The following is a 16,313-nucleotide window of genomic DNA, read 5'->3' as shown; positions in this document are numbered from 1 at the left end:
CACTATACTTTGTTTTCAAAACTCCCTAGCTTTTCTTTTCTTCCTTGTGGGTTTACTTTTGTTCTCTGCCGTGCACTTTTTATTTTATTTTTTCCTCCTGTCCCCTCCAAAGAAGGCTACAATTAAGTGCTGGGGTATGTGTGTGTGTGTGTGTGTGTGTGTGTGTGTGTGTGTGTGTGTACACATATACACAGATATCTGTAAACATACACATATGTACATGTATACTTAAGACTTCATATATTAGTCCTATGCTCATTTCCACCTGTCATCTGTTTCTCTGGAGGTGGATGGCAGCTTCCCTCGTGGGTCCAAGCCTTTCCATGTTTTTCTGAATAAACCAACTCATCATTTCCTGCACCACTGCAGTATTCCAACCCAGTCACATCCTATCTGAGAAGGTTTTTCCCCAGTTTTCTGCATTCTTTCTGTTCTTGGCTGCACAGGTTTTATTTATACAAGAAAATTTTAATTTAAAGTAATCAAAATTATCCATTTTACACTTCAAAAATGCTCTCACCTTATAATATTTTAAAGTCTGTTACTACTGAATCTTCTTCCTTTACCTTTTTTTCTCCTGGTTTCTTTGAAGTTTCCAAGCTTTTGTTCTTTCAAATGAACTTTGTTTCTAACTCATCAGAATAATTTTTTAGTAATTTAATTGGGATGGGATTAAATAAATAGATTAGTTAGGTAAAATTGCCATATTGGCTTTACCTACCCATGAACAATAAATATTACTTCATTTATTTAGATCTGACTCCATCCACATAAAAAGTGTCCCATATTTATATTCACATAGTTCCTGTATCTGTTTTGGCAGGTATACTCTCAGGTATTTTATGTTGTCTAGTCACCTTAAATGGTCCGAAACAACAGTGAACAATATTGCTGACACAGTGCAGTTTCTGCATATCTCTCCTTTGGCTCTCAGGATTTTCTTGACTCTGTTCTTCATTGCTGGTTCTCCTTCCATGTCATACCCCCTAACCTTGAGTATCCTCCAAGGCTCTTTTCTGAAAGTTCTTCTTCTTTCTGTCTGTACTATGTCATCTCAGAGCATTAGCTCCCATTAGATGTTATTATCTCCATGCAAATGATTTCCAGACCTATGTATCTAGTCCTGGTCTCTCTCTTGCCTGAGCTACAGTTCTGCCTTTTGGACATCTCAAACTACATGTCTTATAAGTTTTTCAAATTCAACATATCCCAAACAGAACTCATTATCTCTCCCCTGCCACAACCCACCTCTCTTTCTAAATTCCTTTTTTCTGTTGAAGGTACTATCTTATTCTCACTTTGGCCTATACCCTTACATCCTTGGTTTTTCACTCTCACTTACTTCACATGTCCACTCCGTTGCCAAATCTTATCACTTCTGTCTTCATAACTTTTGTATCTATCCTCCTCTCTCCACTCAGTCTACCACTACCCTATTTCATGCTCTCGTTGCCTCTCTCCTGGATTATTGATTGCATTAGCTTTCTAATTGATCTGTCTCTATGTCTCTGCCTACTCCAATCTATCTTCTACTCAGTTGCCAAACTGGTTTTTCTAAAACATAGATCTGCCTGTGTCATCACTGTACTCAATAAACTCTAGTGGCTCCCTGTCACCTTCATTATTAAATATAAATTCCTCTGGTATTTCAAGCTCTTCATAACTTAGTCTCTTCCTATCTTTCCAGTCTTTTTATGCTTTCCTTCTCTCCATGCACTCTATGATGTACTGTCCTGTCCTACTTGTTCTTTACACCTAACTCTCCATTTCCTATCTCTGTATCTTTGAATTGGATATCCTCCATCCCTGGAATACTTTTCCTTTTCATCTTAGGTTCTCTGGCTTCTTTCATGACTCACTTCAAATTTCACCTTGTGCAGAATTATTTTTCACAATCTACTCTCCTCTCCCAGCTTCTAGGGCCTTCCTGCTTGAAATTACCTTACTCTGCTCACCTTGTATATACATATTTATTGATAGACTGTGTCCTCTATTGGAATGTGTTCTCTGTGAGAGGAGGACTGTTTTTCCTTTCCTTTTTTTTTGTTATCCCAGACACTTAGCATAGTGCCTGGCATATAATGAGCATTATAAATGACTAAAAACCCAGAGAGTAGAAAGTTTCAAGGACGGTGCTTAGTAATGTCATGTGTAGTAGATAGGTTAAGAATGATGAGGACAAAGGCAATTAAGCTAACTTTGAAAAAAGTAATTTCATTTGAGGGTCATATTTAGAAGCCAGATTGCAAAGGTTTGAGATATGAGTTTGAGAAGAAATAGAGACAATAAATGTAAACAGCTTTTTCTAAAAGTTTGGCTGAGAAATGGGGGAGAGATACACGATGATGATAGTTTGAGGGGATTATAGGATCTAGTAAAAGTTTTTAAAGGATGGAGAAGCCTTGAATATGCTTTAAGGTAGGAGAGAAGGAACCAGAAAACAGACACTGAAGATTAGAAAGAGAGAGGGGATGGTTGAAGGTGAAGTCTTGGTGAAAATGAGAGGGATTGGAATCAAAGCTACATGGCAGTCATAAGGGCCACCTCATTTTCAGAGATTAGAGAATAGAGGTAAAAATGGTGAATGAAGATAAAGACCTGTCACTGGAGACTGTTTAGTGATAGTTCTTTATTAATTGTTATATTTTCTAATCAATTTTTTTTAGTGTTTAACGGAATCTAGCAATCTAATATTTTACTGTCTTTAGAGAAGTATTATAATAATATAATATAGTATAATAGTATATAAGTATTATATAATAACTTAGCTAAGGCATCATTGGCCAGCTAATATCTCTAGTTTTTGTCTAATTTGTGGGGTTCTGATCATTCAAAAAATGGTGTTTAAAAACCCCCCAAATCCCAAAACTTTGATAATGAAAGAGAAAGCTGAAAGAGGTTATCATAATCACTTTAATAGACTAATAAGGGGATGTCCCATCAGTTAAATCACAATGTTGAGCACAGAAGTATCAGCATGAATATAATTCATAGATTTTCTGGTCATTGATCAACAATAGTTAATGGGCTTTAGCACATTTACCACGCATGTTTCCTTTTTAAATAATTATCCTTCCAGTCCATGTGGCATGATGGAAAGAGTGTCGGTCTTGGGATCAGAAAGACTTAGGTTCAGATCTGTCTCTAATATGTGCTGGCTGTGTGCTCTGGGCAAGTTATCCTCTCAATTCTCCAGGGAAATCTCTAAGGCTTGTTGCAAAGAAGGTGCTGACCTAAATTGGTAGAGATGTTTTTCTCTAGGAGTTCCCTATACTGATGAAGACACAGGTCCCCTGAAGAAAAATAGGCTATATGTTTTGATAAAAGATAGTTTATTGTTATTCATATGTCATGCTAGTTCATTGGATAAAATTTTTTTAAGAAAAAATTTTTTAAAGAAAAAATTTAAAGAATCCGATGATATACAAATATAAAGTGAATTTATGCACAAAACAGTACCTTGAATGTATGAATATATCTTACTTCATGCTACTGATATATTTATGGCAATTTAATTATATATTTAATGGACTGTGAGAGCTTTCTATTTAAGGTGACCTTGTAAATCATTTTGGAAGGCATAGAATCCTTGGTAATGTGGGCCACAATAGGTCCCTACCCAAGCTCCATTTAAGCTGTATTTGGGCCCTCCTGGCTTAGATTGAATGTCATTGGTAATTGTCTCTCTTTGGAAACAGCAACCCTGAGGGTCTTCGCCTCCCAGCTTGATTTTTTTTTTCTTTTTTTCTAATTAAAGGGGCCTGGACTCACTTCTTAAAGCGGCCTATTCACTGAATTGGCGTTACCTCACTCTAAGTGAGTACATGAAAAGGCCTGAGCCCAAAAGGGTCAGGGTCTCCCATTGCATCCTGGGTCATCTCCAGTAATCCTGTTGAATATCAGGTCACTGGATCCAGATGGCTTGGGAGGAGAAAGTGAGGCTGGTGACCTTGTACAGCCCTCTCTCACTCAAATTGTGTCATACAAGTCATGTCATTGTTTCCCTGCTGACTTGGCCCTCTTTGAACACGAAGGACAAACATAACACCTTATTTGTAAGCTCAAACTTTCTGGTAATGCCTATCTTAAGAATTTTTACATATTCCCAAAGATCATTTATAAGTCAGTTCAGAATTTAAAATACAGTTTTCTGTAGCTACAATGCTTTAAATTGTGGTTGAGTTTAATAATACGCTTGAAGGACAGACCTAAAATAAAATAAATGTTATATACTTTGAAAACTCCGAAGTGTTATATGTAGGTTTATAAATTTGTAAGTTATTATTATTATCATTCCAACTGTATATAACTAACATTTATAACATTATTTCCATGGGAAAATGTATTTTGAGTTCTAATGACATCTCCTTTCTAGTAGTTGCAATGTCTTCTGTGGCAGGGGTGTGGGTACTAGAATTTGTTACTTCTCTATAATAGAGCTGAATATAATAGTAACTCTGCAGGTTCTATGAATTGAAGAATAAGGGGCGGTTTCTCCTATGAGACACTACTTCCCTGTTGCTGTAATGGCCATTTGTAAAGCAGAAATTGGCTTGTATCCATTTTTCTCTTTTTAATGAAGGCTGCGTCTGTGTTGTAGTAAATTTCTTTCCAAACATAATTCAGTACATTATAATATAGAGAAAAGGTATTGTAGGATCAGGTGAATGACTTAACTTTTGTCTGATGAAGCATTAAAATGGTAATTCAGATTTTTAAAATTGTATTGGTTTTCAAAATACTTTCTCTTTAAAAAAAATTACAGACAGCAACTAGCAGAGTCGCATCTGAATATCATGTGGAAGACTTGGAAGAAGGTAAGGACAAATTAAGTAAATCTCTGCTAATCTAGGCTTTTTTTTTTTGGCGGGGGGAGTTTCATTATCGAGGAGAAATTTATTGAGATGCCATAGGGATTGAGATACCGTAGGGAATATCTTTTTGGTCAAGATCTTTGATTTCACTGGTGTAGATAATTTACAATGTAGGAACTCCCTCCATCAATGTCTATAACTTTTAGAGAATTTTAGAGAGTTGTCTACATGATTGAGAAGTTAAATGATTTGTCTCTGGTTTACACAGCCAATATTTGTGAGATGCAGGACTCGAATCCATTTCTTTCTGACTCAAAGGCCAGCTCTCTGTCCACTTTGTCACTGCAGAAAGTATTGAGTAAATTCTACTCAAAGAATTGGTGTGGATGATAGAGGGTTTTCCCTTGATTTTGGTGGTAGAGAACTTGAGGTCATCTAATTCCATATACCGTTTCCCTAAATTATAGGGCTACTCTTAAACCTTCTTCTCTTGTTTTCTCTCTTATCTTTCTTTTTTTCTTTAAATTAATTTATTTAGTTTTAATTTTCAATGTTCATTTTCGTAAGCTTTTGAGTTTTAAATTTTCTCCACCTCCCTCCCTTCCCCCTTTCCCAAGATGGTGTATAATCTGATAAAGGCTCGACATATACATTCATATAAAACATATTTTTACATTACTCATGTCGTAAAGAAGAATTAGAATGAATGGGAGAAACCATGAGAAAGAAAAAACAAAACAAAACAAAAAAAGGAGAGAGCAAATAGTGTGCTTTGATCTGCATTCAGGGTCCGTGGTTCTTTCTCTGGATATGGATAGCATTTTCCATCATGGGTCTTTTGGAGTTGTCTTAGAGCCTTGCATTGCTGAGAAGAGCTAAGTCTATCAAAGTTAATCATTGCACAATGTGGCTCTAACTGTGTACAGTGCTCTCTTGTTTCTGCTCATATCCCTCAGCATTAGTTCATATAAATCTTTCCAAATTTTTCTGAAGTCGGCCTGCTCATCATTTCTTTCTTTCTTTCTTTCTTTTTTTTTTTGAGAGGGGAAGGCAGGGAAATTGGGGTTAAGTGACTTGCCCAAGGTCACACAGCTAGTAAATGTGTCAAGTGTCTGATTCACATTTGAACTCAGGTCCTCCTGACTCCAGGGTCGGTGCTCTACTCACAGCGCCACCTAGCTCATCATTTCTTATAGCACAATAGTATTCCATTACGTTCTTATGCCACAACTTGTTCAGCCCTTCCCCAGTTGATGGGCATTCCCTCAATTTCCAATTCTTGTCCACCACAAAAAGAGCTACTATAAATACTTTTGTACATGTGGATCCTTTTCCCATTTTTATGATCTCTTTGTGATATAGTCTTAAAAGTTTTTACCTAATTTATTACTTTTAAGAAGTTCTTCCTTATATAATAACTGCTTACATTGATTTCGAGTTTTATAAGTGCTTTACTCACAATAACCCTATTAGGTCGGTAACAGAAATATTATTATCTCCCTTTTATAAGAGAGGAAACTGAAGTCTAGAGAGGTTATTTGGGTTCCAAATAAAGAAAGAAAACCCCAAAAGCCATCAGGCACTTGAACATTTTTATCTGCATGTTCTTTTTCTTGGCACCATTTTCTTTAATCTTTGCACTTTAAATTCAGTTTTGACTAGCCTAGTTTTGGAACCTTTACTTTATATTGTAACACGTAAATCCTAGGTAACATGGACTTCTAACATTGAGAGTTGCTTATTGCTTTGTATATGAAACTTTTTCCTTTCAGAAAGAGCTTTGAATAAAGAACTATTGAGTACTTAAAATTTTTTTTCTAAAGGTCTAAGGAAGAAGCTTTGAAGAAGAAATAAATTAGCTATTTTATAGGACAAAAGGCTAGTAAAATGATGTAATTTCTGTGGAGCTTATTTTATTCTAATTCTTTTTGAATGTTTTTTTCTCTTACTTGAGTGATTTAATTTCGATAATCTCTAGTATATTTTCAGTAAGGGCAGTTGTTCCATATCGTATTTTTGCATCATTTAGAATAGTGATTCTAGAGGGAATCCTTTTTTTACATTAAAATATTGAAAGTATTATCAAGCATATAATAAAAAATGCATATATCCTGATCATTCTCCAGGTTCTCGGAATGGTTGGCATTTCCGCCCTCCACCTAGAGGAATCACCAGCAGTGAGGAGTATACTTTGTGTAAAAGGTAAAATGGCAAGTAGTTTTTTTTAAAAAGATTAATCTCTTATGCTTAGTTCTTTTCCCTATTTCTTTGAAAATCAGTAATTAGTGACTGTAGGCAAATCACTTAAACTTTCAGTGCCCCAAGTACTCTTAAGTTGCTGATCTTCTTTGGTCAAGTTAAATCCAAATTTTTTTGACCATGCTTCTCAGTCACAAAAGATTTTTTGAATGTTTACTTCTAATATGTCTATGTTTACTTATTTATAAATAATATACAAATACTACTATGCTAATTATTGTTATTAGAAAATTTACACAAAAATTTTAAATTTTAAAAAGATGAGATAGAGATGAAATAATATTTGATCCTAGAGGCATTAGGGTGAAATTTTCCAGCCCAAGCCAACTTAGAGTGTCATCAGGAAAGGTCTGTTGTACCAGGGTGAGAGTGGAACACCATCCAATGCAGGCCTCAGACTAGCAAACCAGCAGTAAGCCTTGGGGGCCACTGAATCAGTGGTGGCAATGGTGGTTTCTGGACCCACTGAATCAGTGGTGGCAATGGTGGTTTCTGGACCTCTCCGTCCACAGACGGCATGGGGGTCAGACAGCTGGTCAGAAGGAGATTACAGGAGTCCCTTTGCCGGCACTGGGGGCAGAATTGCGCATATTTGGTTCTGGGTCTCAGTCCTAGGGCAAGGAGGAACACTAGCACAGTAGAACTTATGGCTGCAGGGGAGCTGGGATGCTGATCGCAGTTCTAGGGCCCAGAAGAGTGCTCGTGGTCATTCACAGACCAGAACACAGGACAGGACAGCAGTGGCTATACCTCTCCTTAGATCATATTAGCTTGGAAGAACCAAAAACTTACAGGTCCCCAGAATTATCTCTGAAAATAGCTACATAAAAAGCCTGAAGCTTGAGGTATGCTCCCCCCCCCCCACTCCAGAAGCAGCACTCCACTTTAGCATTGAGTTAAAAGTCAAGAAATAGGATGGAAAAATGAGTAAATAGCAGAAAAGATCTATGCAAAGTTAACTGTGATGACAGGGAAGATTAAAACATAAACTCAGAAGAAGACAACAAAATCAAAGCTGCTACATCCAAAGCCTCAGAGAAAAATATGAATTGCTGTCAGGCCATGAAAAAGCTCAAAAAGGATTTTAAAAATCAAGTAAGAGAGGTAGAGGAAAAATTGAGAAGAGAAATGAGAATGATGTCAGGAAATCATGAAAAAAGAGTCTATAGCTTGGTAAGAGGAGGCACAAAAAAAAAATACAGTAGAAAATAACACCTAAAACAGAATAGGCCAAATGGTAAAAGAGGTATAAAAATCCAATGAAGAGAAGAAAACCTTGAAAAGCAGAATTGGCCATAGGGAAAACGAGGTACAAAAGCTCACTGAAGAAAATAATACTTTTAAAATTAGAATTGGGCAAGTAGAAGCTAAAAATTATGCTTAAAATATTAGCACAGTTAAATATTCAATTTTAATTCTGTTTTAAAAATTTTTGTTAGACCAAATTCTGTAAACAAACCATAATTTTTTAATAAGACTCTTTTCACCATTATTTTGGATATGTGAAGAAATAAATGAAAGTGTTTGACTAGATGATCACTCAGATTTCTTCCAGCTCTAAATTCTATGCTAATTTAAAAAAGTTATCAGGATTTCAGATTAGTTTTTTTCTGTCATTATGATTTCTCTGGTGTAAAGTTCCCCCATTGTAGAAGCTCCTTGCACTGATGCAGATAGGCAACTCATCTATAATTTATGGTAATTTTTATATTTTATGCCTCAGGCACTGAGAAGTCCCCTGCCCATATATATACTCAACTTTCTGTCAGAAGCAGGGTTTGAACACAGGCCTTCCTGACTTAAAGGCCAATGGATAAACATTATGCTACATTTCTATTTCTATATGTATTTATATTTCTATAGTAGAATGAGGTAAAGTCATCACTGTTTGAAACTTTTTTTGGGTAACCTGATACATGTAGTACACAGTGGTGACAAAAAATAATGGAATAGTAGCTGTTTTGTCAAGATTGTAGTATAGAAAATGAAAATTTTTGATTGCTAAGGAAAATTATTGAAAATAGTTAAAAGAAAATATCTTGTTAGTATAATAACATTTGTATACCATGCCTTCTCCCTTTTAAGCACTCTTTTGTTTTTTAAAATTTTTTTATTGTTACCTTTTGTTTTTGCATCATCTATTTCCATGTATGTATATATTTATATATATATGCACGTGTGTATGTATATATATAAATGTATATGTGTGTATGTGTGTGTATCACCCTTCCCCTATCTAACAAAGTATACCTTGCAATAACATTGAAAAAAAACAGGAAAAAAATAATTCGACAAAACTAATGAAGCACTTTGATCAAGTTTGACAGTGTATGCAACGGTCTACCCTTATAATCTACTTCTTCACTGAAAGGAGGAAGATATGTGTAAGCACTCTCTAGAGCAATTTACATTTATTTTCCTGAATGTGTCTTGTGTTGTTTACTTAGTTAATAAAGAGGGAACGTATCTAGTAGTACAAAAATAACATGAATAAATTCTTTTCAGAAAAAATTTTTACATTTGTCTTCAATATTTTTGTGGTGGTTGTTTCTTTTTTTTTTTAATTTGCATTGATGCAGTCATTGCATGTATTGTTTTCCTAGCTTGCTTCATAATTCATCTGAGTCTTTCAATTCTAATCATGTTTGTAGTTTCTTACTGAAAAGTAATAGTCCATTAAATTCATCTTTTGCAATTTGTTTAGCCATTCCCTAATTGACAGGGGAACTGTTTCCAGTTCTTTAGTATCATACTGTAGTTATTTTGGTGTATCAGCTTTATTTTTGTTACTGATTTCCTTGATATGTGTGTTTACCTTTAAAATTTCTGGGTCAAAGGAGATGGGCATTTTAGCCACTTAATTTGCATAATTCTAAATTATTTTTGATATTAATTCACAACTCTACCAACAATGCATTCTAGTATCTCTGTCTTTCTACACCACCTCCAACAGTGACTGTTTCCATTTTTTGTCATCTTTATCAATTTGTTCTGTACAAAGTGAAATTTTGTGGTTGTTTTGATTTGAATTTCTCTCATCATTAGTGATTTGGAGCATTCTTTCACATAGTTGTTAATATTTTGCAATTTTTTTTGGAGAATTATTCATTAATATCTTTTGATTACTTAGCTGTTGGAGGAATGGCTTTTTGTCTTTTATAGATTCCTGTTGTCTATATCTCTTGGATACCAAACCTTTAAGGAGAGATATTAGATAGAAATATTTTTTTCTCATTCATGTGCTTTCTTCCTTATCCTAAATGCATAAATTTTAATATGAATAAATTCTAGAACACAGTATATCATCCCCTTAAATGCAAATAGTCACAGTGTCTCATGAACTTAAATTTCAAATAATCAACTCTATAAATTTAGTGACTGATGTAATTTGTTTTATCGTCCATGTTTATTTTTATAGTGATATTATTTTCTACCCCTTATTTGTTTGTGAAATAACTGTTATATAATCACACATTAAGAATTTTTTCCCACAAGAGATCACTATCAGTTATTTTAAAAAATTTGGCTTGTAAAATTGGCTTATTGCTTACTCTTGCTATCTAGTGTCTTTTGGGAGAGTTTTTTAATTCTTGTTTTGGCTAAGGCAATTTTATTTTTTAAAACATTTAGTGATTCATTATAAATTTGTGGGTTTTTTACAACATTGAAATTTTGATGATAAAATATTGTGTCATGTAACTGTCTAGTATTGTGTTGTAAGCAAGTCATTACACACACATATTCCTGCCTATGTGTGCTGGACTTCCCAACAACACATGACATGCTGTCCTGCCAACACTTGCTCGTTAAGATCTGTTGGCAGACTTGACCACTGAGCGGTTATAACTTGCATTTTGTGTGTTTATTTGGAAAATAATGTAATCCTATGACTTTGACTCTGTTATGTAACAGATGAAACATGTAATGAAAGGTTTTTCAAAATTTTCTCCTTTCCTTATGCTTAACACCACCCTCTTATTTTTATTCAAACCCCTCCCTAATTGCAACGAAGGCTACTACTGCTCCCATGAATCATTCCAGTGTACCCCAGGGGGCAGTATTCCCAACTTTGGGAACCTATGGACTAATGTAAGGCAGTTTTACAAGGGACAATCTTATTCTTTTATATAATTGAATATTGTCTTTGACTCTGAAATGAAATTGACTTTCCCAGGTCACAGACATCAATGAGAAATAATTAGCTCTATCTTTTTTAAAATATGAAAACTGAAAGTATTTTTTTTAACATAGCAGAGATAAAAATCATCATTGAGATGAGTACCTCATCTAGCTTTATAAAAGCCAAATACAAATTTATTTTTAATTCCAAACACAAGAACAAAAAAATCATTACAATAATTTGAAATAAAATGTAGGTTAAGAGTAATATAGGAAGAGATGCTAATTGTAGTGAAAATATTTTTTATTTTTTGGTGAGAATTAGAAGCACTTAATGAATAATTTAACGATTTTATTCATAAGAAAATGTTCATAGTTTACGGGTAGTTTTCATTAGATTATGCTGAATAGCATATGTATGCATTGGAATAGTTGAACCACTTGATGTCAGTGTTGCTTCAAAAACTTAAAAAAAAACTTGTCTAAGAGGAATAATAGTAACGTGTCACATAGGTGAATGTTTGTAGGTGGAATTTTTGAGAGATCCTCAATTTGTTAAGATTTAGGCCCTACTTGTTACTGTTCTACTCCCTCCCTTTTTGCCAAAAAATACAGAATGAGATCATTGGAGGTGGGAGGCAGGCTTTAAAATTGCGACTGCAGTAACTTTTGCTGCTAAGATAATTCTTTTTTAACCAACTCACTGCATTGTGACCAAATTAATCTACTGGAAAATACAACTTGTTCTAGGTGGTAAAGAGACAGAGAACACATTATGTGCTTTGGTGTTCCTTTACAAAGATTAAAGACATGGTACAATTATCTTTTCTTTTTACTTAGATTTTTAGAGCAAGGAATCTGTAGGTATGGTGCCCAGTGTACGTCAGCCCATTCCCAGGAAGAGCTAACTGAATGGCAGAAAAGATATGCATCAAGACTGATAAAATTGAAACAGCAGAAAGAAAGCAAACAGTTTTCTGGAAGTTATATGGAAACCTTGATAGAGAAATGGATGAATTCACTATCTCCTGAGAAAGTGGTGAGGGAAAGAAATAATCGTATTTTTCTATTTTAAGCACAAATTTGTTTGGACTTTGACTTTTTCATGTACACTTTGTTCTTTTGTCCCATTCACTGCATAAAAATAGTAAATGGACTTCTGAATGAAGCATTCAGGTATAATGCAAAGAGCACTGTGTTTGAAGTCAGAAGACCTGGATTCATATCCTGACTCTGACATGGACTGTGCATTTGGGGCATGTCACTGTCAGCTTTCTTCCTTATGAATGGGGATGATAATGTTTGTACTACTTACCTCATTAAGTTGTTGTATGGATCATATGAGATAACATATATGAAATACTTTGTGAACTTTGAATGTAGGCTGCTATCGTTAACAAGAAGGTATTTTTAGACCTAAAATAAGTCTAAAATAAAATAGGTGTCTGTTTTTGATGCTGCAGCCTTAGTTCAGTTATTTGGGTTTTGGGAGTTATTAAAACATTTTTCATCTATTCTTCTTTTAGGGCATATATAATTGCCAATTTTTTTGTTAATGTTTTTCGTGTGCTTTGGTTTATTGCATTTGATTTGTATGATAGAAACATGATCCCACTGTACAGAATTTCTTGAATAATTATTCTACAACATGTAGCAGTTTCAATTTTGAAGCAGATTCACTAGGCTTGTTTATTTTTGATAGTAGATATGTAACATTAGTTAATTTATTTTTAATTCCAGCTTAGTGAATGTGTAGAAGGTGTGTGGGTGGAGCATAATCCGGAACTATCTCTTACGGTCACCACCAAAAAGTCTCATCAGACATGGACATTTGCTCTCACTTGTAAGGTATGGTTTTTGGTGTTGCTTTAAGACAAATTTACATTGATAAGTATATTGGTCTTTTAAGTTTTTGTTAAAAGATGGTTAGTTTCTTAGTGGAAATGTGGTATGTTATATATGCTTTATGTCAGCTTTTTAAAAAAACAAATATGAATTGTATTTTGGTCATTAAAACTATGTTAAACCCTTTTGTTAGGCTTTGAGGCAATAGCTATTGAGGATGTATGTATATGTATATATGTATATGTATATGTACATATTTTAAAGAGGTTAGAGAAGTTCTTTAATATGTTATTTAATGTATCACTTCTTAAACTTAGTACATTGGAGGGATTTATGGTTTCTTATGACCTAAACTCTTATTCTGAGAATTGTTGAATTGGCCATTGCGGGGCATGAGAAGAATTGTAACCTGTTTTTATAGCTGGTGAAACCACTGTCATGGTGTCAGTAAGATGACATTGTAATGAGAATGTGGTACATGTGGGATATGTTACTGCAGTGTTTGTCTTCTTAAATGATGATCTTTAGGGTTAAAATTGAGTCAAAGCAAAAAGTTTCTTTGAACAAGCACATTGAAACAATTTTGCATTATTATGTAGTAGATCTTACTCTACTCTATTGTCTCATACCATACCTGGGAGTTCTGAGTACTTAAGCCTTGACTATTAAACCTCTTTAACTGCTCAGAAATGACTCTGCTGTATTGCAGACTTGGCTATTGGGAAGAGGATAGGGAAAGTGATGGAGGACCCAAAGAATAGGTGACTGGAGAATTACCAGGGGCAACAATGAAAGGTCCAAGAAACATGCCACAAAGGATCACTTTTTAACAGTTATTTTTATCATTCTAATTTTTATTTAAATAGCTTATTTGTAAAATTTATTGTTTTAACAAATTATAGAGATATGGGAAAATTAAAGTTTTCTGTGGAATAACTTGAATACTGATTTAAAATTGGATTTGTACTCAATGAAATGTTAACTTTCTTGTAGCCTGCAAGAATGCTGTATCGAGTAGCATTGCTTTATGATGCTCATCGTCCTCATTTTAGTATCATTGGAATATCTGCTGGGGACAGTACTACTCAAGTATCACAGGAAGTCCCAGAAAACTGTCAAGAATGGATAGGAGGGAAGATGGCTCAAAATGGATTAGATCATTATGTGTATAAAGTTGGGATAGCATTTAACACGGAGATATTTGGAACTTTTCGCCAAACCATAGTTTTTGACTTTGGATTGGAACCAGTGCTCATGCAAAGAGTAATGATTGATGCTGCTTCTACAGAAGGTAATATTTAGAATTTTTTCCCTCTGGTAGGAGACCTTTAGTAATTCTGTTAAAAGAAATGTGTTGGTCTCCAAATACTCTATAAATAGGTGATAGTTGAGATTAGGGATTCCAAATTAATTGAAGCATTTTTTACATAATAAGTAGGGATAGTATGGTAGAATTAATAGGGTCCATTTTTTACCCTGTTCTCTTGATGCAAGGAGTTGTTATGCCTGTCTGTCTTTTAGAATTCTAAGGCCTCTGTGAATAGAGGATTGTGCCATATTATCTACTAACTTTTATCTATTATCTTTTAAATATAACAATTATTACAATAATTATTTTCAAATATTATTACTAGCAGTATTCATTAAAATAGTAGTCTATTATACCCAGTTTTATATAACAGGAGAAATTCCATGTTGTGGATGACAATTCATGCTAACAGTTTTTGCTGATGTAGATAAAACAAATTGTTAGTGAAAAATGCTGCATAACAGATACTATTCCCCGTGCCAGAGACAATCTGAAAAGGGATTTTATTCTTTTGGTATGGGATTTGTATACGTCAAGTTTATTTTAATGTGTATATGGTATTGAATATTTAAATTAAATTTAGTATGTTTTACAAAATGTATTTTTGGAGAGGTTTTATAATTTGGGGTGGCATAAAAACACAAGGTGCAGGGTAGAATGGGCAATGGCAGTGCTGAATTAAAGTATGTGGGGGTTATTGATTTATGGCATGAAGGATTGATATGGATTGGTTCTTTGAATGATTTGTCACTTATTAACTGATACATCCTGAGCACAGTGAGGAACATTCTGATAATCATTCAGAGATTGACTCAACAAACATTAGAAACAGATTTTAATGAAAGAATAAGAATTTTAAGTCTTTGTCCTGCTAAGATAATTAATTGCAAATTATTTTGAAGGTGAAAAGAAAAGATGGTCCAGAAACAACAGGAACTTAAAGCATTTGGATTTAGATAAAGTAACCAGGCTTTCCAGTTTGGTTTTAATACTACTAATTTTTGATATCCTTGCTTTGGATGCAAGGGCATTGAAAGAATCCTAATGAAGAATAACTCCTTAGTTTTGGTAGGGCAAGGAGGGCTTCAAATACAAAAGGGCTTCAAATCCAAGAAAATATAAGTCTTTTTAACAGGATGAGTTCTGTGCTCCAGAAAAAGGGAAGATTACTTTGTTGAATTTTTATATCCCCAGCTAGCTTAGACATTTCAATTTATAGGGTACCTATATGTACTTTATATTTCCTTCAGAGTTTAAAGCTCAAGTACCAATGACCAGAAAGCACAATTTATACTATAAACATATCTATGAAGAATAATACCAGATTTACAAATGGTTTGTGTTCCAAAAATTTTCAATTTGGTTGTTTGAAAACATTTTCCTATAGAAACAGTGATATAGATGTAGACATCTTAAACTCAATATGCCCAAAGCTGAACTCATTAACTTTTTCCCAAACCTTCCCCAACTTGTCAAGGGTACCATCATCTTCCCAGTCACATAGGCTTACAACATAGGCACCCTTGATTCTTCACTCTTATCTCCCATATTCCATCTATTGCCAACTCCTGCCAATTCTGCTTTTGTAACATCTCTTGCATATGCCTCTTTCTCTCTTATGACACTGCCACTGCCCTAGTCTGGGCTCTCTTCACTGTTGTGTGGACTATTGCAGCAGCCTTTGGTTGGCCTCCTTGCCTTAAATCTCTTCCCACTTTCAATCCAGCCACCACTCAGCTGCCAAATGATCTTAATGTGCAAATCTAACCATTTCTCTCTCTCTCTCCTCTCTCTCTTTTTCTCTCTCTCTCTTTTCTCTCTCTCTCCCTCTCTCTCTCCCCCCTTCCCCCTCTCCTCTCTCTGTCTCTCTTCTCTCTCCCCCCCCCCTTTTGTCCCCCCCTTCTCTGTTTTCTCTCTCTTCTCTCTCTCATACACACACACACACACACACGCACGCACACACAGTC

General features: G+C 34.6%; 1 protein-coding gene across 3 annotated transcripts in view; it reads left to right on the top strand.

Moving 5' to 3' along the window:
- The window catches only part of HELZ (helicase with zinc finger), a 287,790-nt gene that overhangs the window by 90,868 nt on the left and 180,609 nt on the right, over positions 1-16,313 (top strand). For all 3 annotated transcript variants that reach the window (XM_036756959.1, XM_036756961.1, XM_036756960.1), the window contains exons 6-10: positions 4,766-4,817; positions 6,941-7,016; positions 12,033-12,231; positions 12,933-13,040; positions 14,031-14,328. In XM_036756959.1, the coding sequence (XP_036612854.1) occupies positions 4,766-4,817; positions 6,941-7,016; positions 12,033-12,231; positions 12,933-13,040; positions 14,031-14,328 (733 nt within the window). The remainder of the gene's footprint in view (positions 1-4,765; positions 4,818-6,940; positions 7,017-12,032; positions 12,232-12,932; positions 13,041-14,030; positions 14,329-16,313) is intronic.

The sequence above is a fragment of the Trichosurus vulpecula genome, chromosome 4 (genome assembly GCF_011100635.1).
Source record: "Trichosurus vulpecula isolate mTriVul1 chromosome 4, mTriVul1.pri, whole genome shotgun sequence".
Taxonomy (NCBI): domain Eukaryota; kingdom Metazoa; phylum Chordata; class Mammalia; order Diprotodontia; family Phalangeridae; genus Trichosurus; species Trichosurus vulpecula.
This window is presented reverse-complemented; position numbering and strand designations above follow the sequence as displayed.